The following is a 24,734-nucleotide window of genomic DNA, read 5'->3' on the forward strand; positions in this document are numbered from 1 at the left end:
GTTTCATATACTGCTGATTACATACCAAACAAAAACATTTTATTTTAAAAATTCAGAGTTTTGATTGTTGCAATGGTCTTTAGTTCCCTGCTTAGAAAATTAAGTGCTTTTTAATTATTTTTAATGCTATATTTACTACTATTGTCTTTTAATTTATTTTTAAAACATTTTATATATTTCTAGAGAGAGGGAGAAGGAGGGAGAAGGAGAGGGAGACAAACATCTATGTGAGAGAGAAACATTGATTGGTTGCCTCTCATATGCCCCTAAACAGGGACCTGGCCCACAACCCAGGCATGTGCCCTGACTGGGAATCGAACTGGCAACCTTTTAGTTCCCACAGTGGCATTCAAGCCACTGAGTCACCCAGTCAGGACTATATTTACTAGTATTTTCTATATGACTTTGTATCTACCAAATGCATATTCATTTCCTTTACAATTTTTAAAACTTTCATTATTGACAATTTCAGAGGTAGAGTGAATAGTATAATAAATAACTTATTAACACATGGGCAAATTATATTCCATCCGTCTCTCACCCACCTCTCCCCAGACATAATAATAATTATAACCAGATTATATTAAAGTCAATTCAAGACATCTTATAATGTCAGTTGTTGATATTCTTATATTTTAGAGTTATAATGAAAACATCTTTAAGAAACAAAACCACAATATTATTATCTCTCCTAAACAGGGATTAACGTTAATTCCTCAATACATATTATCAAATATCTGAGTCAGTGTTCAATGTCCACATCACCCCACTTCCCTCTCTTTCTTTACTGTTGGTTAATTCGAATCAGGATCCAAACAAAGTCTACATATTACATTTAGTTGATATGCCTCTTAAGATTTTTAATTTATAGATTTCCTCCTTTCCTAATTCTCGTCATTTACTTATTAAAGAAACAATGTAATCTTTCCTGTAAAATTCCCTACACTTTAGGTTTGGCTGAATCTGTTTCTGTTTCTGTGGTGTTATGAATGTGTTTTTCTACTTCCTAAATTTCCTATGACCTAATACTTAGATCTAGCAGTGTGATCAGGCTCATATTCCATTTCTTTAACAAATATATCTCACACACCTACTACATGCAAAGAAGTTATTGGTTGGATCAAAAGTCAGCCACAAAATACTGGACAGTTAATTTATATTTAAAAGTCACCTTGCATGTGGACAGCCATGCTCACAAAAATAGAAGGATGTCTATGATAAGTGAAAAAAGCAATATGCAAAATAACATGTGTGGTGTAAGCCCTTAAAAACATGTAAAGCCACTCAACTTCTATACAGACTTGTTTGAAAATATACAGAAAAGGCTATGAAAATATATGACCTAAACAATAGATCTGTCTGGCTTTGAGTTTGTCAGGAGATGAAGTAGAGAGAGATTTTCATATGTTACTTTGTTCACTTCTATTTTGTTCAAATTTTTATAAACAAATGTGTATTACTTTGGAAGTTGAAAAGAAAAAGTGAGGGAGGTGGAAGGGAGAAAGCAACAAAGGAGAAGAAGAGAATGAGGTGGAGAGAGAGATGGGGATGGGGAGGGAGAAGAAAGCTCTTCCTGACAAGTAGATGAGACAATTATAGGATGCCTGAAGCCAAATTGCTAAATAATTCAAATGGTACTCTGGCTCCTTGACCAATCAGAATAGACCCAACCAATCTTACTCAGTAACTTTCATATAACCACAGGAACTAGCTTTATTCATCATAGTTTAATTTATCAAACAAAAGCCCTAACATATATATTACTGTAAATCAGTCTCTTTGACTGTATTATATGTTTTGTTTGAAGGGAAAAGATAATCTAAATATTTAATTTTAAATTACTCATGTTGTCACTAATAGAAATAAAGAATAATTATGTAAAAATAATGGTGATTCTCTTGAATAAGTTTTGGGATAAATCTTTTACAGTATTATTTGAAGTTTAATAAAATTCACCAACTTTAAATATACAATTCAATAAGTTCTAACAATGTTCATTGTGTAATCATCATCACAATAATAGAGATATAAGACATCTCTATCACAGTATCAAGGTAAATTTTAATTATGTTTATCAATTATAGATGTGAGTTTCTTCAAAGTAAGAAATCATCAGAGGAAATTGCCCAGTATATTGAAAGCTACAAGGGATTTGTTGGTGTCACGGTAATTTACAAGAGCATTTTTTTCCTTCAAGTTGGCTTTTGATTACCTAATAATGCCTGAATTAGAAGGGGTGGGCTTTTTATTTTTTTTGGTCATGCACTCTACTTTCTTTTTCTCTTTTCCTTCTTTCCTTCCTTCCTTCCTTCCTTCCTTCCTTCCTTCCTTCCTTCCTTCAAGACTTTATTTATTTACTTTTAGAGAGGGGAAGGGAGGGAGAAAGAGGAGGGAAACATCAATGTGTGGTTGACTCTTGAGCGCCCCCAACTGGGGACCTGGCCTACACCCCATACATGTGTCCTGACTGGGGATTGATTTGGCAACCCTTTGGTGTGCAGGCCAGCATTCAATTCACTGAGCCACACCAGCCAGGGCTCCACTTCTTTCTTATTTCCTTCTTTCTTATTCCTACTTCCCATCTGGCAGAAGGAACAAAATCACATTGTCTTGCTAACCTAGAGCCCTTAAAATCCGTTTTCCATGGCTGGTTTTGGTTTGGTCTGTCTACCTCCCCTAGGGTCCCTTTATTGACCCCATCTGAATGCCTGTGTAAGATCCTGGGACCATGGCACCATTATACACAGAGGGCCCAGAGTTACTCTCTCCTAGCTGGTGACTTTATAACTATTAGTAAGGATTCTCCAGTGGTAGGTGATGGAAAACCCAACCCAAATCGGCTTAAGCACAAAAGGAATGATTTACTGGCTAACATGACTCAGAAGATGAGAACCCTGCAGTGAGAACTTGACCTGAAAGTGGGGGAGAAATGTTTCCTGAGAAAGAAATCTGGTGCAGTTATCAGAGAGGGATCAGTTGCTCAATACCTAATACCCCTCTGAATCCAGTTGCCTTCCTATGGCTCATAGTTCCTCATTAGTCAAAGTACATTAGTGATATCTACATGTAAATCAGCTGTGGAGCTAGATCTCTGGAAACAGTGGCCCCACAAGGCTTCCTGTTAGGTATAAACAAACATTCACGGTTCTTTTTGTTTTGTTTTTGCACTGCATTGAAAATTCCACTATTAACAGAAGTGAAAATTAAAAAATGATTTCCAACAACCCTGCCATTCAGTCCAATGAAACTCTTCATTTGGAGAAGGGGGGAGTTCTTTCAATTTTTATTCATAGATATTCTAAGTCAAAATTTTTAATTTTATTAAGGGAGAACATTTTATGAATTCCTGGATCAAGAGAGATTTACCAATGGCATCAGGTAAATATTCAGACATATTCCAAAGGCTTTGCTTATTTATTTCTTCTTTTGTTTTTCTTTTGTCCTCATCCTTTTCTTTTTTTAACACTTCCTTTTTCTTCCTCATTTGATAGTGCCATAGTCATTAAAATTTTTTTTCCCCCGTAAGATTTCTGGTCTTCCAAAGTGACTTCATTTTTTGGCATAAATGAGCAGAGGGAACTATCATGGGGCTGGGTTCATGGCTGACACTTGCCCTGAAACAATTAAAATTTCTGAATAAAATGGTCTTGAAAATATTCTTAAATGAATTCGTGTCCGTTAAGATATGAAGCGTGAGATTTTATATATATTTTGGTGTCTGTCCTTCTTTCCTGGTACAGGGTTCCTAACACTCTCATAATTCCCCAAGTGAGAGAGCACTAGGAGTGCCTCTTATTCTAAAATTTGGTCTTTGACCCCATCCCTGACAAATTCCTAAGTGATAAGAGCACTAGGGGCATCTTTTATTCTAATGCGGTAACTCTGGCTGGGCTCCTGGATGACTCCGAATGGGGGCTGGGCACCAGAAAGACCAAGCCATGAGTAGAAGCTTAGAATTTTCAGTCACTTCCCTCATTCTGCAGAGAGGGGAGAGTGGCTGGAAATAGGGTTAATGATAGCATGCCTACGTCATGAAGCCTCCATAAAAATCCCAGTAGCACAGTGTTCAGAGAGCTTCCAGGTAGGTGACATACCCCAACTCCATGGGGACAGGAGGTCCCATTCTAGGGCCCCTCCCAGGCCTCACCTTGTCTCTTCATCCAGCTGTTTAGCTGTTTCTTTTACATCCTTTAATGAACTAGTGAACATAAGTGTTTCTCTGAGTCCTGTGAGCCACTCTAGTAAAGGAAGTGAAGTGGGGGCAGTCTTGTGGGACTGAGCCCTTAACCTGTGGGAGCTGATGCTCTCTCCACGTAGACGGTGTCAGAATTGAGTTAAGCTGCAGGACACCCTGTTGGTGTCAGAGAATTGGTTGGAGGGGAAAACCATCACACCTCTGGTATCGGAGGTGTTGTGTAGTGTGAGAGTGTAAAGGAGACACACAGGAGGAAAAGACTGAGATTTTTCCAGTACATTAAGTATATGCAGATTAAAAAGGAAGTGCTGGCAGGAATCCTGGGGTTAAGTGGAGCGTTGAAGGAAGCTTTCATCTTTAGAAAATTTGCAGAACCAAGCTAACGTAAGTTTAATTTTCAAGTCCTTACAGGGTACAGATGACAGGAACCAAACCCTAGAACCCACCCAAGGTGGGAAGTCTAATGGAGACCATTCCATAGAGTGGACACCCCAAAGGGCAAGAAATAAATCTGTCTGCTCTTAAGGGAGCTACAAGGAAAATTTGTCTTCAACCTCCTTTAGCTTTTTTGTTTATTTTGATGGTAGGTGATGAAGAGATAATTTTTAAAGGTTTTATCATAGAAAAATTTGAACATTTACAAAAATAAAATAATAGTATATACTCACCATGTAACAGAACCCCTGGGCTGCTCTGATTGAAACAGAACCCACGGGCTCTTTAGTTAGGGGCCCGATTGCCCGCCACCAGAATTATAACTCTCAATACCAGAGTTTAGTGAAAAGAAAAAGAATTGTTTATTTGCACATAGTTCTGCCTCCCGTCCCAGACCTGGCCAGGCTTAGGAAAGTCAGAAACACCGTTTCCCTACTTCCTAGGCACAGTTCAGCTTTACCAGTAGCTGCCAATCACTCAATTCTGATTGGGGAGGTCCTTTCTGTGCTGTGGTGCCCTCCAGCTCTCAATGAAGAACCGCCTGGATTCTCAGCCTCCTTGTAAACTGCCTTCTTCCTGCAAACCGCATGGATCTCCTCTCCTTCTCAAAACCGCATGGCGAGAGCCTCTTCTTAAAGCCGCCTGGAGACCCCTGCTCCAAGCCACATGGAGGGAGCACACCCCCTAAAAATGTCTGCAGCTGCTTATATATCCCTGACTGCGTCCTCTGACACAGTGGGTGTTGCAACAGTTCTGACCATTCACAGAACCCTACACAGGCTCTGTAGGCTCCTTCCGAACCGTCCCACAGTCCAAGACCCCTCCCATCTTCCTGAGCCTTGGGAGTTTCAAAGCGGATCTTTGTGCAACAAAGTTTCCAGCCACTAGCCCCAGGCATGCAAAGGTATCCTGAAAACTGCTTCCTTTTCCCTATCTCCCAGCCGCAAACTCTGGGGTTTGTTTTTGGACTCCCCTGTTTCTGTAACAACCATATATCCACCATTCTGCTTCAACAATTTAACACTTGATCAGTCTTGCTTCATCTAAACCCCCTTCTTCTTTTTAACCCTTCCTCCGATTTTACTGAAGCCAGCTCCAAACATCGTATCATTCTCTCTGTAAGTATGAAGTGAGAACTTGAACAGTGATACTTGCAACCTCAAAACTTTCTGGTCTCACCATTTGCCTTTTATTCAAGCTTATTGTAATGACAGCATCTTTGCTAATGAAGAATTACGACTGGACTCTTTTAAGAACTGGCCTCACGCACATCCTGAGGGAGTTGCAGCTCTGGCTAAAGCAGGTCTTTTCTACACAGGTGAGTCAGTCGTCGTGGGGTCTGCTGCATGGGCAACAGCAGACCCTCCATATCACCCTGCCCAGGCTCTGTAGCTTCAGCTTCACTGGAGAGGACACTCCAGCGTCATCGCAAGATGTCGATTCAACACGGGAGGAGACAGATACCGTGTCACTCCCGAGTCGGACTGCACAGCCATTCTCGGCGGTGCAGATAGACTCTTAAGAAGCTACACCATCGTCTCTTGAGACGGACGGCTGCCGAAACGAAACGAAGAGTCAGTCGTTTACATGAAGCTCCTGCCTTGCTGCTCATTCAGACCCCACGTACACTTCATGATCCTGGACTTGTATTTATCTCGTTTCAACATTCTCTACTCTCCTAGTTTTCTACCACTCCCTTGGGTAGAGAAGCTCCGAATTGAAGCCTTGAGATCTAGACTAACAATGAATACCTGCACTTTTCAAAAGTTAGCTTTATGCTACTTTGTTTTTATGAAAGACACATATTATATACATTAGTACAGGCAGACCTCCAAGATATTGCGGTTGGGATCCAGACCACTGCAGTAAAGCCACTATCAAATAAGTGAGCCATAATCTATTTGCTGATGGAGGGTCTTACCTTCAATTTGTAAAAGAAAAGTAATATCTGTGAAGAGCATTAAAGCAAAGTGCCATAAAACTGTCACGTGACCCTTCTGCTTCTATCTCTTTAACCAGAACTTAGTAGTCAGATGGCCATACCTAGCCATTAGAGAAACTGGTATATTTAATCTTTTTCCTGAATGGCAATGTACCCAGCTAAAAATTTGGGTTTCTGTTACTATGGAAGAATGAGCAATACTGGGAGTGTGGAGAAGCCGTCTTTGACACACTGTCCAAGAAGAGAAGATCAGGAAATACTTTTTAAAATGAAGAATCTTCCTTCCACCAGTTCATAGTATTCTCTTTAGCTTCCGGTCATCTGGAAGTTCTACTCTGTAATCCAGAGTGTAGGCTGCTTCCCTTCAGCTAACTCTCTGCCTGAGGTACAATAAGGAACAGAGAAAGTATACCCTTCCTTGGTACCTTGCTGGCCTTCAGACCAAACACACAAACTAAATTACAGTGGAGGTCCATGCAGATCTTGTACCGAGAGGCCAGGTAACTATCAAAAAATCACAGCAGCACAGAGTAGGGGAATGTAGTGGTTGCTTTGTCTAACAAATGTTCCATTGGCACAACAAATCTTAATGGTTCACTATCTTAAGCATTTGGAAAGAGTGTCCCTCCTCGCCCTATTCTTTCCCCCTGTGCCCAGTGTTCGCACCCTCTTCCTTTTGGAACCTCCACCTCTCCCCACAAATCCTAATCATCTGACCCTCTTAGGGCCTTGCAAGCTCTAGGACCTTATATTTTCATGCAGACACACAGGGAGGTTCTCCTCTGCCCTAGCTTTGCAGTGCCTAGGAAGATGGTGGATGTTCCATCCCTAGTTCAGCCCGCTGGTAGATTCAAATGCTCATTTCCTTCCAAAGACATATAGTCTCATAAGGAGACTTGATCCCTCTTTTAGTGGAATAAATTTGGTAATAATGTAGTAAGAGGCATTTGATTCTGCTTGAACTTACACAAAGGCTGCAACATTTGCTCATACATTTTCCCCCCTGAACTCTAAATATATTCTTTCTGATTTAGTCACTAAACAAATATTCACACAGTGCCTAGTAAGTGCTAGGCACTCTTCTAGGTCCATGAGATTTATCGGTGAGCAAAAGAGACAAAAATATCTTCTTCACGGAGCTTTAACTCCACACTCAGATTTACAAATCTCTTGCTGCATAGAAGGAATATGGGACAAGGAGAGGGTGTGTATCCAAGCGCATGGTACCTCGGAGCATCCATGACTATTTGCTCATTACCCCATTGATCCTATTTGGAATATTGCCTCACTGGGGACCCAAGTTCTGACTTTGTCACAAAATCTGATTGGAAATGCAAATAACGTTTGCTGATAAATGCCTGGTGGTTATTACCTTTGTCACTTGACAAATACACATGCCAGTAGCACTGACTGAATTTCCTCCCATCCAGGTATAGAGGACACCGTCCAGTGTTTTTCCTGTGGAGGATGTTTGAAGAACTGGGTGGAAGGCGATGACCCATTACAAGATCACACCAAATATTTTCCTAAGTGAGTGGAATAAATGCCCAATGTCTGTGAACTTGGGTGTTCAATTTGTCCCTTGTCCTCATCTTCATTTTCTTATTAAATCTTTGCTCCTTCTTCTGATTCACTCTGAAGGATGAGTCTTGATCTCTTTCATCCCCTTGCTCTCATGACACCCTTTCCAATTAGCCTTTCCCTCATTATAGTTAGAGCACAGTTTTTATGTGATATGTTTATTTATCATGACTTCATAAAAGCTATGCAGAGCTGAACCTATAGTAATTGTGATTTATTTTCCCTTTCTGTACAAGTTTTAAGTTTTGTAGAAAGTAATAATTGTCTTGTTAATGTTTGCTTAATTTTTTTGAAATAAATTCATATATTAAGTATTTTAAAGTGTACAGTCCAGTGGCATTTAGTACATTCACAATGTTGTCCAACCACCTCCTTGATCTAATTCCATTTTTATTACCCCCAAAGGAAACTCTGTGCCCAGTAAGCAGTCACTCTCTATCTCCCACCCCATCCCACCCTAGCTCCCTAGAGCTAACAATCTGCTTTCTGCTTCTATAGATTTATCTGTTCTGGATATTTCATAAATCGAAATATACAATATGACTTTTGGTATTTGGTTTCTTTCAATTAGCATAATGTATTGAGGTTTATCCATGTTGTAGCATGTATCAGTTCTTTATTCTTTTTTATGGCGGAGTTATATATATTTGTCCATATTCTTACCAATACTTTTTTTTTTTTTTAAACTACAGCTGGCCCCGGCCAGGTAGTTCAGTTGGTTAGAGTGTCGTCTGATACACCAAGGTTGTGGGTTCAATCCCTGGTCAGAACACATACAAGAAACAACCAATGAATGCATAAATAAGTGGAACAACACACTGATATTTTTTTCTCTCTTAAATAAAACAATAGCAACAATAAAAAAGTTACAGCCATTTGTTTAGTGTTTTTTAAATGTTTTTAGAACCAATTCATCTTCAAATTCTCCCAAGTATTTAAATCTCTTCTCCAGTCATTTGGACCTATGAGATATCCCATCATTTTCATTTTTTTGAAGTTTTTCTCCAACATGAACTACTTATTCTGCAGTCGCCCTTAGGATCCTAGGGATGACTATTGGCTCGTTCCTGTGTCCTGGATCTAATGTCATCCTCCTCTTGGTATTCCCTCGTTTTGGTGGAGCACTCCTCCACAGTTCCTGGTAAGATTGCACAAGAGATTCATGTTTCTAGCTTTTGTATCTATATCTGAATATAGTCTCACGTTTGTTTGGTAATGTATCTGGGTATAGAGTTCTAGGTTGGCAGTCATTCTAATTCTTAATTGTAGAGGCATTACTACGTTATCTTATATCTTCCATTGTTCCTATTGATTTTGGTTCTTAATCCTTTGGTTGCAAACTATTTTTCACCCCTTCTGGAAGCTTTTAGGATTTCCTATTTGTCCCCAGTGTTCTAAAATTTCCTGAATGTCTATTACTTTGATATTTTTTTATGTGAATCTTTAAACTTTTTTTGGCTTATTTATTTTTCACCCACCAAGCTCTTCAGAAATGTTAAGTTGCAAGAAGAAATTTGTTGTTTTCACTTTGTAATTTGTAAGAGTTTTCCTGAGTACTGTTACATACAGATCTTAAAACAAATGCTCCCACCTAATTCTAAGATTCTAAAGAGGATGCTGCTTTGAAGGAGTTTTGACAAAGGTAGTTGCTTTTTTTTCTTTCTAATTTGGATTTAGTATTTAGTGTATTGTTGAGGACCATGGGGACAGTCTCCTTAATTCTTGGAAAGATGAGCTATGATGCAATTTAATTTTATTTAGAACTCTTTTTCTGGGATCTAGCAACTTTTTGTGTGTGTGGCCTTTTACTCTTCCTCTGCCTCTTTTTTTTTTTTTTTTTAAATTTGAAAACTACCATGTCTCCCAAGGGATACCTAAAGTAATTATTGTTATTTAAAGGACAATAAGAAATCAATGCATTCACCACAAAAGTTAAGGAATTGAATAGTCCTGGCTGGTGTGGCTAAGTTGGTTGGAGCATCATCCTGTAGACCAAAAGTTCACAGGTTCAATTCCTAGTCAGGACACATACCCAGGTTTCAGGTTGTGATCGGATTGTGTACAAGAAGGCAACCAATGTTTCTCTCTTCACATGGATGCTTCTCTTCCTCTCTCTCTAAAGCAATGAAAAAAATGTCCTGGAGTGAGTATTTAAAAAAAAGAAAAAAAGGGAAAAGGACTCATGGACATGGACAACAGCGTGGTGATTGCAAGGGAAGGGCTTATAAGCGGGTTAAATGGTAATGGAAAAAATACAAGTTTTAAAAAATAATTTAAAAAAGAAATAAATTGAACATTACTAATGCCTTAGAAGGCTACTGTATGCCCACCCTCCCTAATTCCAATTATACCTTTGTTCCTCCAATTCAGAGGTAAACATGATCCTGAATTTTGGGTTAGTTATTCCTTTGCTTCTCTTTAGGGTTTTACCAACTACATTTGCAGCCTTAAATATATTGAACTTGGCCTATTCTTGAAGTTCAAATAAATGGAAGCATACTGTATGGTTCTTCTGTGATTGACATTTTGCTGCACATTGTTTTTGAGACTCATTCTTAATTATGTGTCGAGTTGTTTTCACTGTATATAGTGTATTATTTTATGAATATATTATAATTTATCTGTTCCAATATTATTTCAATATCTGGGTTGTTTTTAGAGCATTGCAAATTAAAATAATGCTGCTATGAATATTCTTGTGCATATTTCTCTGTAAGCATGTGTTTCTCTAGGATACATAATAAAACAGGGAATTGCAGAGTCATAGGATTTGTACATATTCAACTTTACAAGATTGTGCAAACTTTTTTCAAAGTGGTTGTACTGACTTACATTTGCACTAGCATAGCTGAATTTTCTTCGATCTGCTTCCTTATTACTTTGGTATTGTCCAAATTTTAAAGTATGTTTTATTGATTATGCTATTACAGTTGTCCCAATTTTCCCCCTTTTGCCCCCCTCTTTATCCCTCATAGTATTCCTTATTCATATGTCTTTTTCTGAAATTAATATAGCCATTCTGGCTTTTCTATAATTAGGTTTTACATCTCTTCTAAAAAAATTTTTTAATCCTCACCCAAGGATATGTTTATTGACTTTAGAGAGTGTAAGTAAGAGGGGGAGTGAGAGAGAGAGAGAAACATTGATGTAAGAGAGAAACATTGATTGGTTGCCTCCTGCATGCATCTCAGTTGGTGACTGAATTGGCAACCTAGGTATGTGCCCTAATTGGGAATCAAAACTGCAACCTTTTGGTGTATGGGATGATGCTCCAACCAACTGAGCCATCTGACCAAGGCTACGTGATATCTTTTTATGACATTATTATACTTTTAATCTACCTATGACTTTATATTTCAAGTGGGTTTCTTGTAGGCAACATAGTTGGGTCTTGTTTTTTAACTCTGACAATATCTACTTTCCAATGGGAGTGTTTGGAACATGTACATTTATTAATATGGTTATTGATATGGTTGGATTCAAATAGACTAATTTGCTATTTGCTTCTATTTATCCCATCTCTTCTTTATTTTTCTTCTTTTCCTGACTTCTTTCAGTTTGAGTATTTTTTAGTATTCTGTTTTATCTCTATTGTTGATTTATTAGCTGTACATATATGTCTTATTTTTACAATGTGCATGTTTAACATTTTAGTCACCTTTAAGTATTATAACACTTGACATGATGTATGAATTATGTAACAGTATACTTCCATTTCTCCCCTATCCTTCATGCTATTATCATATATTATACTTCCATATATACTATAAATCTCACAATATAGTATTTACCTTTCAAATACATTTTTAAAAGAGAAAAAAAATGTCTTTTATATTTACCCACTTATTTACCCTCCCTGGCACTCTTCATTCCTTTGGGTAGAACCAAGTGGAGTTCCTTCTCTTATAATTTTGTTTTTAACTGAAGAACATCCTTTAACATTTCTTGTAGTGCAGGTCTGCTGGCAACTAACTGCACTGCCTTTGTTTGTGTGTAGAAGTCTGTATTTTCCCTTCCTTCAGAGTCCTTTTTCTTGATGAGTCTATCTGCATAATGACTTTGGACAGAAACATTGCAAGTCCTGCTTGCTGTTTTCCTGCAGCAACCCTTGTATTCCTAGGTTCATCTCCAAGACATCTAGGGAAATTTAAAAAATGAGTGTCCTGTTGCTTTTTCTCCTGGTGTCCTGTTGATTCTGCAGCATGAAAATGAGCCTAAGCCAATTAGTTGTTTCTACTTTTGTCATTTACCTACTCACATTCATCATTCTTACCCACCCAAGTTAAAACATGTGATGCAGAGCTCTTTAGAATTTTCTCCCTTGGTTGTTCAGGCAGACATCCTACCTGCATTTAGAGAGTATTTCTGTCCCAGCTTCATGATGCCTAGCAAATAGTTTTTAATCCTCACTTGAGGATATGTTTATTGATTTGAGAGAGAGAGAGAGAGAAAGAAACATTGATGAGAGAGAGAAACATTGGTATGAGAGAGAAACATCGATTGGTTGCCTCCTGTATGTACCCTGACTGGGGATTGAACCTGCAACTTCGGTATGTGCCCTGACTGGGAATGGAACCCATAACCTTTTGGTGTATGGGATGATGCTTCAACCAACTGAGCCACCTGGCCAGGGTCTGGCAAATTGTTTTTAGAGAGTATGTTTGCGGCCTTTTTTTAGTCTTCATATTGATGGAGGCTTTTAAAAATAAACCTTTTATTTGGGAATAATTAAAATCTTTTTCATTTATTGATGAGAGAGAGAGAGAGAGATTTGTTGTTTCACTTACTTATGCATTCATTGGTTGCTTCTCGTATGTGCCCTGACTGGAGATTAAACCTGCTACTCTTGCTTATATGGACAACACTAACCAACTGACCTACCCGGCCAGGGCTGTGGGAATAATTTTAGATTTAGAGAAAAGGTACAGAGATAATACAGAATGTCTATAGTCCCACACTCATTTTCCCCTAATACTAACATCTTTTCCCTTATTATGGCACATTTGCCAGAATAAAGGCACCAGCATTGGTACATTACTATCAACTCCAGATTTTATTTGGATTCACCAGTTTTTCTACTGTCTTTTTTTTTTTTTCCCCAGAATCCACAGATAAAGATTTCTTCTCTATTTTTGAGTCTTTAGGTTCATTTTAGTTGGTTTCATGTCTGAGTGTTAAATGTATATTTCATTCCCCCAAATTCACTGATTATTCCCACCATTACTTTATAAACCACTTATACTTCTATTGCTGAGAGCCATAGTCTAAATGCCTTGTTTGATGAGGACACTGACAGAACAAGTCACTGGAAATGTTAATTTTATATTTAATATTTTCCATTAAAACTCTTAACATTGTTTTTAAAAATCTAATGCAAACACTTACTTGCCTACGACTAATTTTGTAACCTTTAACTTTTGTGCCTAGTTGTCTGTTTCTCCAAAATATGAAGGCCTCTGCAGAAGTGACTCCAGACCTTCAGAGCCGTGATGAACTTGCTGAATTAATGGTAATGAATAAACCATTTTGTTTATTTTAGCAGTCCATGGTTGAAGGCTCTTTTTGAACAGAAACTGCTTTCCTAAATAAATAAATGAACAACTTCTACAAACATCTGCTAAGCACCTATGATGTGCTAGGTGCAGATGGGGACACTACAGTAAACAACTAAAGCATGATACATAGCTTCATTAAATGTAGAATCCAGTCCCTTCTTTGTTGGGGCCCAGATTCCTTTAGACTTAGAGGTGATTAGCATCCGGCTACCTGGATTCCATCGGCAATCTTCATTTGGAGGATTGTAAGGTCTGACTTGCTACTTGGCCATTCTCAGGGCTGGAAAGATGTTTCTTTTACAAAAGCAAATGACCAACCAAATCATAAACCCAGATAATAGGTTGACCCCTTTAACCTGAGAAATCCCTCATCTTTCTCTGGGATATAAGCCACTATCAATTTTACACACATACACACCCCATATCTGAGGCTGTATATTAGGTATATTATTTTGTCATCCCCCAGAAAAAAAAATAACAGGCTATTCATTTGATTCAAGTTTATATTTGTGAGCTGAAAATAAAATTGAAGGGAAAAAAAGATTGAGGATATATAAATAGCTTATTTTTTAAGGAAGAAACATAACCTTCCTGCACTCCAGGTATGTAATATTAAACACGTTAACAACGAGGGTCAATAACTGTATTTACTGACTTTTGGAGGGTCGTCTTGCTCTAGATGATATGATTCTGATTACCTGGACAGTAATCCTGCTTCACTCACCCATGTCCACCACCTAAGAGCACATACTTAAGATGTTTGCAGATCATGTATTACTCCATACCTGTCGCACACTTCCCATCAACTGGCATAAGTATGTATATGAGGATGGGCTGTGTTTAGGTGATGTTCAGTTCCCAATTATAATATGATGTCTTCTCACTCTCTTATACAAATTTTAAAATATTGATTGATTGGTTGGAGCGAGAGGAAAGGAGAGAGAGAAATATCAGTTTGTTGTTTTACTTAGTATTGCATTAATTGATTAATTCTTGTATGTGCCCTGACTGGGAATTGAAACCTCAATCTTGCTGTATTGGGGACAATGCTGCAACCCACTGTGCTACCTGGCCAGAGCCTCTTATACACATTTTGATTTAATAGAAGATTTTATTTTCAAAGGAAACTGCAAGTGAAAGCAATCCTGAAGATTCAGCAGCAGCTAGTTCTATAGTGCCAGGTAAGAATTTGAAGTAGCTCATGGGATTATATATAAGGGGGGGACCCCAAAAAACATGGAATTATCTTCTGGAGGGCAGGCCCCTTGTAGTACAGGCTTCCTCCACTAAGAGAGTGTTCTAGGAACCCATCTGTATCAGTGTACCAGCTGCATTGTTATGAGAGGCTGCATTCGGCTTCAGTGAATTTTTTTTGAGTTAATACTTTATTTTATTTTATTTATTTTAGAGCAAGGGGAAGGGAGGGAGAAAGAGAGGAAGAGAAACATCAATGTGTGGCTGCCTCTTGCACACCCCCAATCAGGGACCTGGCCTGCAGTCCTGCCTGACTGGGAATCAAACTGGTGACACTTTGGTTCTCAGGTCAACACTCAAATCTACTGAGCCACACCAGCCATGTCAGCAAATTATTTTTGAAGACTCTTTCAGCGTTTTTGCCCATTTCATGGTAGGTGATTTATGAGTGCACCTGCGCACACTGTGCTGAGCGTTCAGCAGTTTTTGACCAAAAAAATGGCATGACCCCTGCTAGGGTGGTCAGTGATGTGGCTGTGAAAGAATTCACAAAGAGGAGAACGTCCAGAGAGTAAAAGCTTTTATTTTGATTTTCCCAAGGGAGGGAAACAGTTAGGTGCTGTGGAGAAATGCACCAGCCCCAAAGGGTTATGGCTTTGGACTTCAGTCAGGTAATGGGGTGGTTGTAGAGCAGGATGTTTCAGTTGGGCGGCAACGTGTTTTGTTATCTTTGGGTGCAGGGTGCAGGGTGCAGGGTCCGGTCCAAGTTATCACGGTCAGTCCAGAGCCTCTGCACTTTCAGGGCACTTCCAGAAATTTTCTAGTCCTGAGATAAAGGCGCATAAAACAATTAGGGTCAGTCATGCTTTATGGGGTCCAGCTAGCTCTGGGAAAGAGGGCCTGAAAAAGAGGCTTTTGTCCTATTAGCCCCCATGCCTCACCCTCCCTATTCCCTGATCTCACCCCAAGTGACTTTTTTAAAGTTCACCTGGGTGAAAAAATGTCCTCAAATGGAAACATTTTGACCATGTGGAAGAGGCAAAACAAAAAATGGCAGAAGCACTAAAAGGCATCAAAATCAACGAGTTCAAAAACTGTTGAGACAGAAGTCTCGATAGGTGTATTGCATCACATGGAGAGTACTTTGAAGGTGACTGATGTTTAAAAATAAATATACAATGTTTATAAATAAATTCCTTTTTTGGGGGTCCCCTCTCATATATGTGTACAAATATTTATATTAGGGGATTTTTCAAAGCGAGAGGGTTTGTAATTGTGCCTCCTTTCTTCTCTCCACAGAGATGGCCCAGAGTGAAGCGCAGTGGTTTCTGGAGGCAAAGCTTCTGAACCAGCGACTGAGAGAAGCCTACATCAATGCCAGTTTCCGCCGTATGTGTTTGCTTGAGGTCTCTTCCCGCCTAGCCACAGACGACTTGCTGGGTTGTGACCCATCCCTTGCTTCAAAACACATCAGCAGTCCTGTGCAACAGCCTGTGCTGTTGTCTGATGTCTTTACCAACTTGAACTCTGTCATGTGTGTGGAGGGTGAGGCTGGTAGTGGAAAGACAGTCCTCCTGAAGAAAATAGCTCTTCTATGGGCATCAGGATGCTGCCCCTTGTTAAACAGGTTCCAGCTGGTCTTCTATCTCTCCCTCAGCTCCACCAGATTGGACCAGGGGCTGGCCAACATCATTTGTGACCAACTCCCAGAGACAGAAGGATCTGTTACTGAAACATGCCTGAGGAATATCATCCAGCAGTTAAAGAATCAGGTGTTATTCCTTTTGGATGACTACAAAGAAATGTGCTCTGTCCCTCAAGTCATAAAAAAGCTGATTCAAAAAAACCACTCATCAAGGACCTGTTTATTGATTGCTGTCCGTACAAACAGGGCCAGGAGCATCCGCCAATACCTAGACATGATTCTAGAGATCAAAGCATTTCCCTTCCATAATGCTGTCTACATATTACGGAGGTTCTTTTCTCATGATATCACTCGTCTGCGAAAGTTTATGGTTGATTTTAGAGTGAATTCAAATATGCAGGGAATTCAGAAAACTCCTCTTTTTGTAGCAGCAGTCTGTGCTAATTGGTTTCAGTATCCTTTTGACCAGTCCTTGAATGATGTCACTATTTTCAAGTCCTATATGGAATGCCTTTTCTTAAAGCACAAAATGTCAGCTGAACTTCTCAAAGAAACTGTGTCCTCCTGTGGTAAACTAGCTTTGAAAGGTTTTTTTTCATCTTGCTTCGAGTTTAGTGATGATGACCTTAGAGAAGCAGGAGTTGATGAAGATGAAGATCTCACCATGTGCCTGATGAGTAAATTCACAGCCCAGAGACTAAAACCAATTTATCGGTTTTTAGATCCTACCTTCCAAGAATTTCTTGCTGGGATGAGGCTGATTGTACTCCTGGGTTCAGATAGGCAAGAAGATCAAAATTTGGGACTCTATTATTTAAAACAAATTAACTTACCCATGGTGATTAAAAGACCCAAGAACAATTTTATGAGGTACATCTCCTGCTACCCTTCAACAAAGGCAGGGCCAAAAATTGTATCTCATTTGCTTCATTTGTTGGATAATAAGGAGTCATTGGAGAATATATCTGAAAAAGATGACAATCTGAAGCACCATTCGAATGTTTTGGAGACAGTTGAGTTAATTAGGGTGTTGATGCAATCATCTCCACAATATTGCTTTTCAATGGTTTCAAAACGTTTACTGAGTCTTGCCATAGAAATTGCTTATCAAAGCAACAGTGTTGCTGCATGTTCTTCATTTATTTTGCAATTCCTTCAAGGGAAAACACTGGATGTGGATGTGCTTGAGCTACAGTATTTTTTTGACCACCCCGAAAGCCTGTTGTTGTTGAAGAGCATCCAAATCTCCATAAGAGGAAAAGTAAATATCAGGACACCCATAACAGATAGTTCAGTCCTGGAAACATGTTGGGACAAATCACAGGCACCAACTATACATCAGGACTGTGCTTCTGCCTTTGAACCAATGAAGGAATGGGAGTGGAATTTAGCTGAAAAACAACAAAACATAATGACATTTCTGAGTATGAAAGTCAATGCACCACCAGGCATCAGCACTGGTTATTGGAAACTTTCTCCAAAACCGTACAAGATTCCCCTTCTGGAAGTCCATGTGACTGGTATGGATGGTGTGGACCAAAACATGCTCAGGGTTCTGATGGTAGTTTTCTCAGCATCACAGCACATTGAGCTTCATTTAAGGGACAGCAGAGGCTTTATTGAAAGACTTCGCCCAGCTCTTGAGCAGTATAAGGCTTCTTTCACCAAGTGCTCCCTAAGTGAATCTGAGCTGAATGCTGTAGAACAGGAATTGCTTCTAAACCTGCCTTTCCTGGAATCTCTTGAAGTCTCGGGAACAACCCGGGTACAAGGTATACCTGAATATATTTTAGCTGGCTATTCTGACAGTAATTTTATTTGTTCACTCTTAGTTTTAGGTGGGTAAAACTTCTGAAAGCATGAGATCATAAATGTTTGCTGGTAGAATAGATACAAAATAAACCGTCACTAATTTATTTTTGTCAGTAGTATGAATTAGTGAAAGGCCTCTAAACAGAATGATTTTCAAACAATTCAGATAAAAAATTAATAAAAATTAACTTTTCAAACACCTCTGATAAGAAATAATAAAATATTGCCCAGGCTGGTGTGGCTCAGTTGGTTGGAGTGTTATCCCATACACCAAATGGTTGGATTCGATTCCCAGTCAGGGCACATACCTAGGTTGTGGGTTTGATCCCCAGTCAGGGCACATATGGGAGGCAACCAACTGATACTTCTCTCTCACCTCGATGTTTCTCTCTAAAATCAATAAACATAAAATAATAAAAATATTAATAAACACGCAAGTTGCTTGTTATTAGTAAATAATGAGCTATATGTAAAAATGATGCTTGAAGATTACCCCCACCCTACCCGCTTAATGGGAAGAAGGGCTTATACCTTATGGGAAATAAATAAATGAGAAGTAATATCTCCCATTTATCCTTTCACTTCTTTAAGTAATGTTTGAAAGTTTTCAGTGTGAGCTTTATATTTCTTTCATTAAATTTATTCCTAGGTACTTGTGTTTTTTGATACTTGTATAAACAATATATATATATTTTTTCATTTTCTAGTTGTTGCTGCTATGGCTTTGGTTTTTCAACAGTTATATGCCTTGGTGTGCTTTGCCTGGTATTTGTCTTGCTTGAGGGTTACTTAACATTTTTGGATCTGTGAGTTATTTATCATCAAATTTATTAAAATTTTTGCTTCCTGTTTTCAATATTTCCTTTATTATAGTAAAATTCACATAAAATGGACAATTTAAACTATTTAACTCTATAATTCAATGGCATTAAATACATTTACAATGTTGTGCAACCATCACCAGTATCCATTTCCAAAAACTTTTCATCATCCCCAACAGAAATTCTGTAACTGTTAAACAGTAACTCCTTCCTCTCCTCAGCTGCTGATAATGCCTATTCTACTTTATGTCTCTTTGAATTTTCTAGTCTAGATATGTCAGATAAATGGAATCATACAATACCTTGTCCTTTGTGTCTGGTTTATTTCACTTAGTGTGTTCAAGGTTCATCCATGGTGTAACGTGAATCAGAACTTCATTCCTTTTATAGCTGAATAATATTCCATTGTATGTATATATGTGTGCACGCTTTCAGTTCTTTTATATATATACTGAGAAGTGGAATTGCTGCATAATATTAATAATAGTAATTTTATTTATTTTTTAAGGAATCTCTAAACTTTTTTCCACAGTGGCTGCACCATTTAACATTTCCACGGGCAACTTACATGGGCTCCAGGTGCTCTCCATGTCCTCATCAATGCTTGCTTGTTGTTTTTTTAATCAGAAAACATCCTAGTAGATGTGAAGTGGTATTTCATTGTGGTTTTGATTTGCATTTCCCTAATGACTAATGATTTGAGCATGTATTCATGTGCTTATTTATTGGCTGTTTGTGCCTTTTTTTTGAAGGCATGTCTATTAAGTTTTTTGCCCAGTTTTAAATTGCGTTGTCTTTTTGTTCTAAGTTGTAGTTCTTTGTATATTCTGGATATTAAATCCTTATTGGACATATGGTTTGAAAATATTTTCTCCTATTCTGTAGATTTTCTCTCTTTTTAAAAGATCTTATTTATTTATTTTTAAAGAGGGGAAGGGAGAAAGAGAGGGAGAGAAACATCAATGTGTAAGAGCAACTTTGGTTGCCTCTCACACGCCCCCAACCTGGGAACCTGGGCTGAAACTCAGGCATGTGCCCTGAGTGGGAATTGAACTGGTGACCTTTCAGTTTGCAAGAATGACACTTAACCCTCTAAGCCACACCACCCAGGGCTGTAGATTGTCTTTTCAGTGTCTCCATGATTTCCTTCAATGTGCTAAGTTTTAAATTTTGATGAAATTCAACTTTTTGTTGTTGCTAGTGCTTTTGGTAGCATATCTAAGAATCCATTGATAAATCGAAAGTCATAAAGATTTTACCCCTAGGATTTCTTCTAAGAGTTGTATGGTTTGGTTCTTATATTTAGTTGTTGATCCACTTTGAATTCATTTTGTATATGGTGTGAGGTAGGGGGTCAGACTTCATTCTTTCGCATGTAGAAATCCAGTTTTCCCAGCAGTATTTGTTGAGACGAGGTCTGATTTCTGTGAGTCCAGACAGTAGTACAAGGCTTCCCACACAGTAGTAGATAATCAATAAATGCTGCATAAAGCAGTATCTTCATATAGGAACTTTCTAGAAAAGAATGTTTTATGGTATGTGAGAAGTTTTTATGTAATAATAGCTTGATAAATCAAAATTATAGTTTTAATATTTCCATTTAGAACTCTTCAGATTAATAATGAAAATCTGTATGCTTCTTTCTAGATCAACTCTTAACTAATTTGGACAAGTTCCTGTACCTGAAAGAATTGTCTCTGAATATAGATAAAAAAAATATTTTTTCAGTCATTCCTGAAAAATTCCTTAATCTCCACCATATGGAGAAATTACTGATCCAAATTTCAGCTGAGTATAGTCCTTCCAAAATAGGTAAGAATGGCACTTTGATTTACTTGTTTTTACATCACTTGGCCAATGATCTGTTTGAGGTAAAGCTTCTGTGGATCTGTGGGTATAGCCAATTAAGAAAGCAGAGAGCTATTTGTAATTATTGAGCCCTTATGCATGTTAGGGTGGTTGATGATGTGAGCTGTGAAAGAATTCACAGAGAGAAGAAAGTGCAGAGATTAAAGTTTTTTATTCACTTTCCAAGACTGGAGAGGGGCTTGGTGTGGAGAGGGACACCAGCACTGAGGGGTGGGGGTGTTGAGCTTTTATCGGGTAGTCGGGGAATCGGAGTGGCTGTGGAGCAGGATGTTTCAGTTGGTCTTGTATAGGCTGCAGCTTTGTTCAGTGTTATCTTTGGGTGCACACAGGGTCCTGTCCCTGCAGTCCAGCATCCAGTTTTGTCAGTTCTCAGAGCCTCTGTGCCTTCAGGATGCTTCCAGTAATCTTCATGTCTTATTTTGTTTTTCTTTCATTTTTTAAGTATATTTTATTGATTATGTTGTTACGGTAGCTCAAATTTTTTCCCCTTCGCTCCCCTCTGCCCAGTACCCCCCTTCCCTCCAGCAATCCCACCCCACCCCCCTTAGTTCATGTCCATGGGTCATGCATATAAGTTCTTTGGATTCACCCTTTCCTATATTATTCTTAACTTCCCCCTATTTTGTACCAACCGATTATGCTTAATCCCTCCACCATTTCCCAATTTCTCCCCCTCCCCCCTCCCAGCTGATAACCCTCCAAATGATCCTCATAACTATGATTCTGTTCCTATTCTGGTTTGCTTAGTTGGATTTTGTTTTTATTTTTTAGATTCAGTTGTTGAAAGCTTTGAGTTTGTTGTCATATTAGTGTTCATAGTTTTGATCTTCTTTTTCTTAAGTAAGTCCCTTTAACATTTCATATAATAATGGCTTGGTGATGATGAACTCTTTTAGCTTTACCTTGTCTGGGAAGCACTTCATCTGCCCTTCCATTCTAAGTGATAATTTTGCTGAATAGAGTAATCTTGGTTGTAGGTCCTTGCTTTTCATCACATTGAATACTTCTTGCTAGTCCCTCCTTGCCTGCAAAGTGTTTTAAGAAATCAGCTGATAGCTTTATAGGCACCCCTTTGTAGGCAACTCTCCCCTTCTCTCTTGCTGCTTTTACGATTTTCTTTCACCTTTGGCATTTTAATCATGACGTATCTTGGTGTGGTCCCCTCTGGATCCAGCTTGCCTGGGACTCTCCGTGCTTCCTGGGCTTGTATATCTATTTCCTTCGCCAAATTTGGGAAATTTTCCTCCATTATTTTTTCACATTTCAATTTCTTGCTCTTCCTCTACTCCTTCTGGCACCCCTATGATTCGGATGTTGGCACGTTTAAAGTTATCTGAGAGGTTCTTAAGCCTCTCCTCATTTTCTTCAATTCTAGTTTCCTCATTCTGTACTGGTTGACTGTTTTTTTCTTCCTTATGTTCCAAATCATTGATTTGAATCCCAGTTTTTTCCCTTCACCATTGGTTTTGTGTGGATTTTCCTTTGTTTCACTGAGCATAGCCTTTACTTCTTCTCTTATGTGTTTGCTGTACTCAAGCATATCTGTCAAGGCTGTGAGCATCTTTATCACCAGTGTTTGGAATTCTGCATCTGTAAGGTTGGCTATCTCCTCGTCTGTGAGGTTGGCTATCTCCTCATCACTTAGTTCTCCCACTGAAACCTTGATCCGTTCCTTCTTTGGGGCCATACTTCTCTGTCTCCTCATCGTGACACGCTCCTGTTTGTTTGCCTCTGTGTCTTAGGTAGAGCTGTCGGTCCTGTTACATTGTAAGAGGCAAAGCCTTAGGTATTCATCAATACAGGGAGACATGTTTCCCCATGTTATGGCGCTGTGTGTGGGGGAGGGGTCTGAGAGGGAACATTGCCGCTTGCCCAGCGCTTGCCCAGCACTCGCCCAGCACTCGCCCCTTTTCCAGGCACATCTCTCTCTTCCGTATGGGACTGGTGCTTCTCTAGCTGTTGCCCTGGCTGTCGTTCCCAGAGTGGATGGGTCTGCAGATGTTCTAGGACTGTGGGGGCCCTTTAAACAAGCAGACTCTGCTGAGACACGAGTAGTTTCTGCCTCCACCCCAACCCCCACTGGTTTGCATGGTCAGAAGCAATGAGGCTTGATTTTCCCCAGTGCTGGGACCGTGAGCTGCGAGGTCCAGTGAGGAGCTGGGAATGCTCCGCAAGTGTCCCTTCTGACTTTTTAAAACGTGTAACTGTGCTTTCCTCTGGCCTGCCACTGCTGCCACCACCACATTACATTCTCTTCACCCCGGCTGCATCCCTCCTACCTGTCTGGATGAGTATTTCTTCTTTATATCTTTATTTGTTCGACTTCCATGCAGTTTGATTTTCTGGAACTAATGGTTGTTTCTAATTTTGAGGTAGTTGCATTCCTTCTTAGTTGTGGAGGGAGATGCACCGCGTGTGTCTATGCCTCCATCTTGGCTGGAAGTCAGTCTTCTAGTCTTGAGGATAGAGGCTCATAAAACAAGAGTTAGTCAAGCTAGCTCTGGCAAAGAGGACCTAAAAGGGAGGGGGGGGGGCTTTTGTCCTATTACTACATGCTAGGAAATTGTTATAAGTACTTTTACAAATATTAACTCACTTAACTTTTGTACCAGTTTTGTGACGTAAAGAACTATTATTATGCTCATTTTACAGCTGGGAAATTGAGATGTAAAGAGATTAAGTAATTTTTTCAAGGTTACTCAGCTAAAGAAATGGTAGATCTGTGATTTACACACAGGAATTCTGAGTAGCACAAAGTCTGAGCTTTAAACACTGGTATACTGCCTCTCCAAATTAATTTCTAGAGTTCTTTTATTTTGTTTTCAAGTTACAGATCTGCCAGATTAGGTGGAAGAAATATGCATTTCCCTTTCTTTCTCACTATCCTACCCTAATGGCTAATGGACGGCTTGTGCGGCCACTTTTCTTAAATAAATCACTTAGCAAAACAACTTAGGCACCATTGATTCCTTAGTTTGGTAAAGATTGAACGTTAAGCACTGAGGAAATGTAAATCTCTATGAAACTGACATGCAGAGGTGCACGCAAGAGTTCATTGAGCTGAGGCTGAAAGTAGTTTTTTTGTTAGCCATCTTTGCATCAAATGTAGGTTTTGTTTGAGTTGTCATTACTTTTATTTCTTTGTATAGTACTCCTATTGTGTAAATGTCATGTGCAAACTTAAAAACATTACGATGCTAAAGCTGAATTTGACTTTACTGAGTCAACACCCTTATTAGAAAACTGATACCCAGAGAGGGTCAATAACTAAATGTCCCAGTTCACATAGCTCACTAGTTAGTTGCAGAGCCTGAACCGAAGTCCACAGTGGCCTGATTCTTGGATCATTACATCGTGGTGCTTTAATTCAATATTGTCGAACCAAAATAACAAATTAGGTGGCTAATCCTGATAGAAATTTGAAATTTTCTCTAATTTCTTAAATCTTTTATATTTTACAGTTAAATTAATTCAGAATTCTCCAAACCTTCATGTTTTCCATTTGCAATGTAATGTGTTTTCGGATTTTGAATCTCTTATGACTGTACTTGCTTCCTGTAAGAAACTCAAAGAAATTAAGTTTTCTGGAACATTTTTTAACGCCATCCCATTTGGTAAGTGATACAACTGTAAAATTTTGGTTTAAGATGCTTCTGTGGACAGTCATGTTAATACTTTTAAAAAA

The 24,734-nt window shown here is 38.9% G+C and overlaps 1 protein-coding gene across 1 annotated transcript in view; it reads left to right on the plus strand.

The window, feature by feature from the left end:
- Window positions 1-24,734, plus strand: part of NAIP (NLR family apoptosis inhibitory protein) — a 33,316-nt gene that overhangs the window by 4,103 nt on the left and 4,479 nt on the right. The window contains exons 3-11 of the mRNA XM_090276364.1: window positions 2,085-2,166; window positions 3,327-3,378; window positions 5,829-5,948; window positions 8,003-8,102; window positions 13,581-13,662; window positions 14,832-14,889; window positions 16,202-18,319; window positions 20,828-20,992; window positions 24,511-24,663. Coding sequence (XP_090132490.1) covers window positions 2,085-2,166; window positions 3,327-3,378; window positions 5,829-5,948; window positions 8,003-8,102; window positions 13,581-13,662; window positions 14,832-14,889; window positions 16,202-18,319; window positions 20,828-20,992; window positions 24,511-24,663 — 2,930 coding nt within the window. The remainder of the gene's footprint in view (window positions 1-2,084; window positions 2,167-3,326; window positions 3,379-5,828; window positions 5,949-8,002; window positions 8,103-13,580; window positions 13,663-14,831; window positions 14,890-16,201; window positions 18,320-20,827; window positions 20,993-24,510; window positions 24,664-24,734) is intronic.

This window comes from Furipterus horrens, unplaced genomic scaffold (genome assembly GCF_987537825.1).
Source record: "Furipterus horrens unplaced genomic scaffold, mFurHor1.1.pri manual_scaffold_5, whole genome shotgun sequence".
NCBI lineage: Eukaryota > Metazoa > Chordata > Mammalia > Chiroptera > Furipteridae > Furipterus > Furipterus horrens.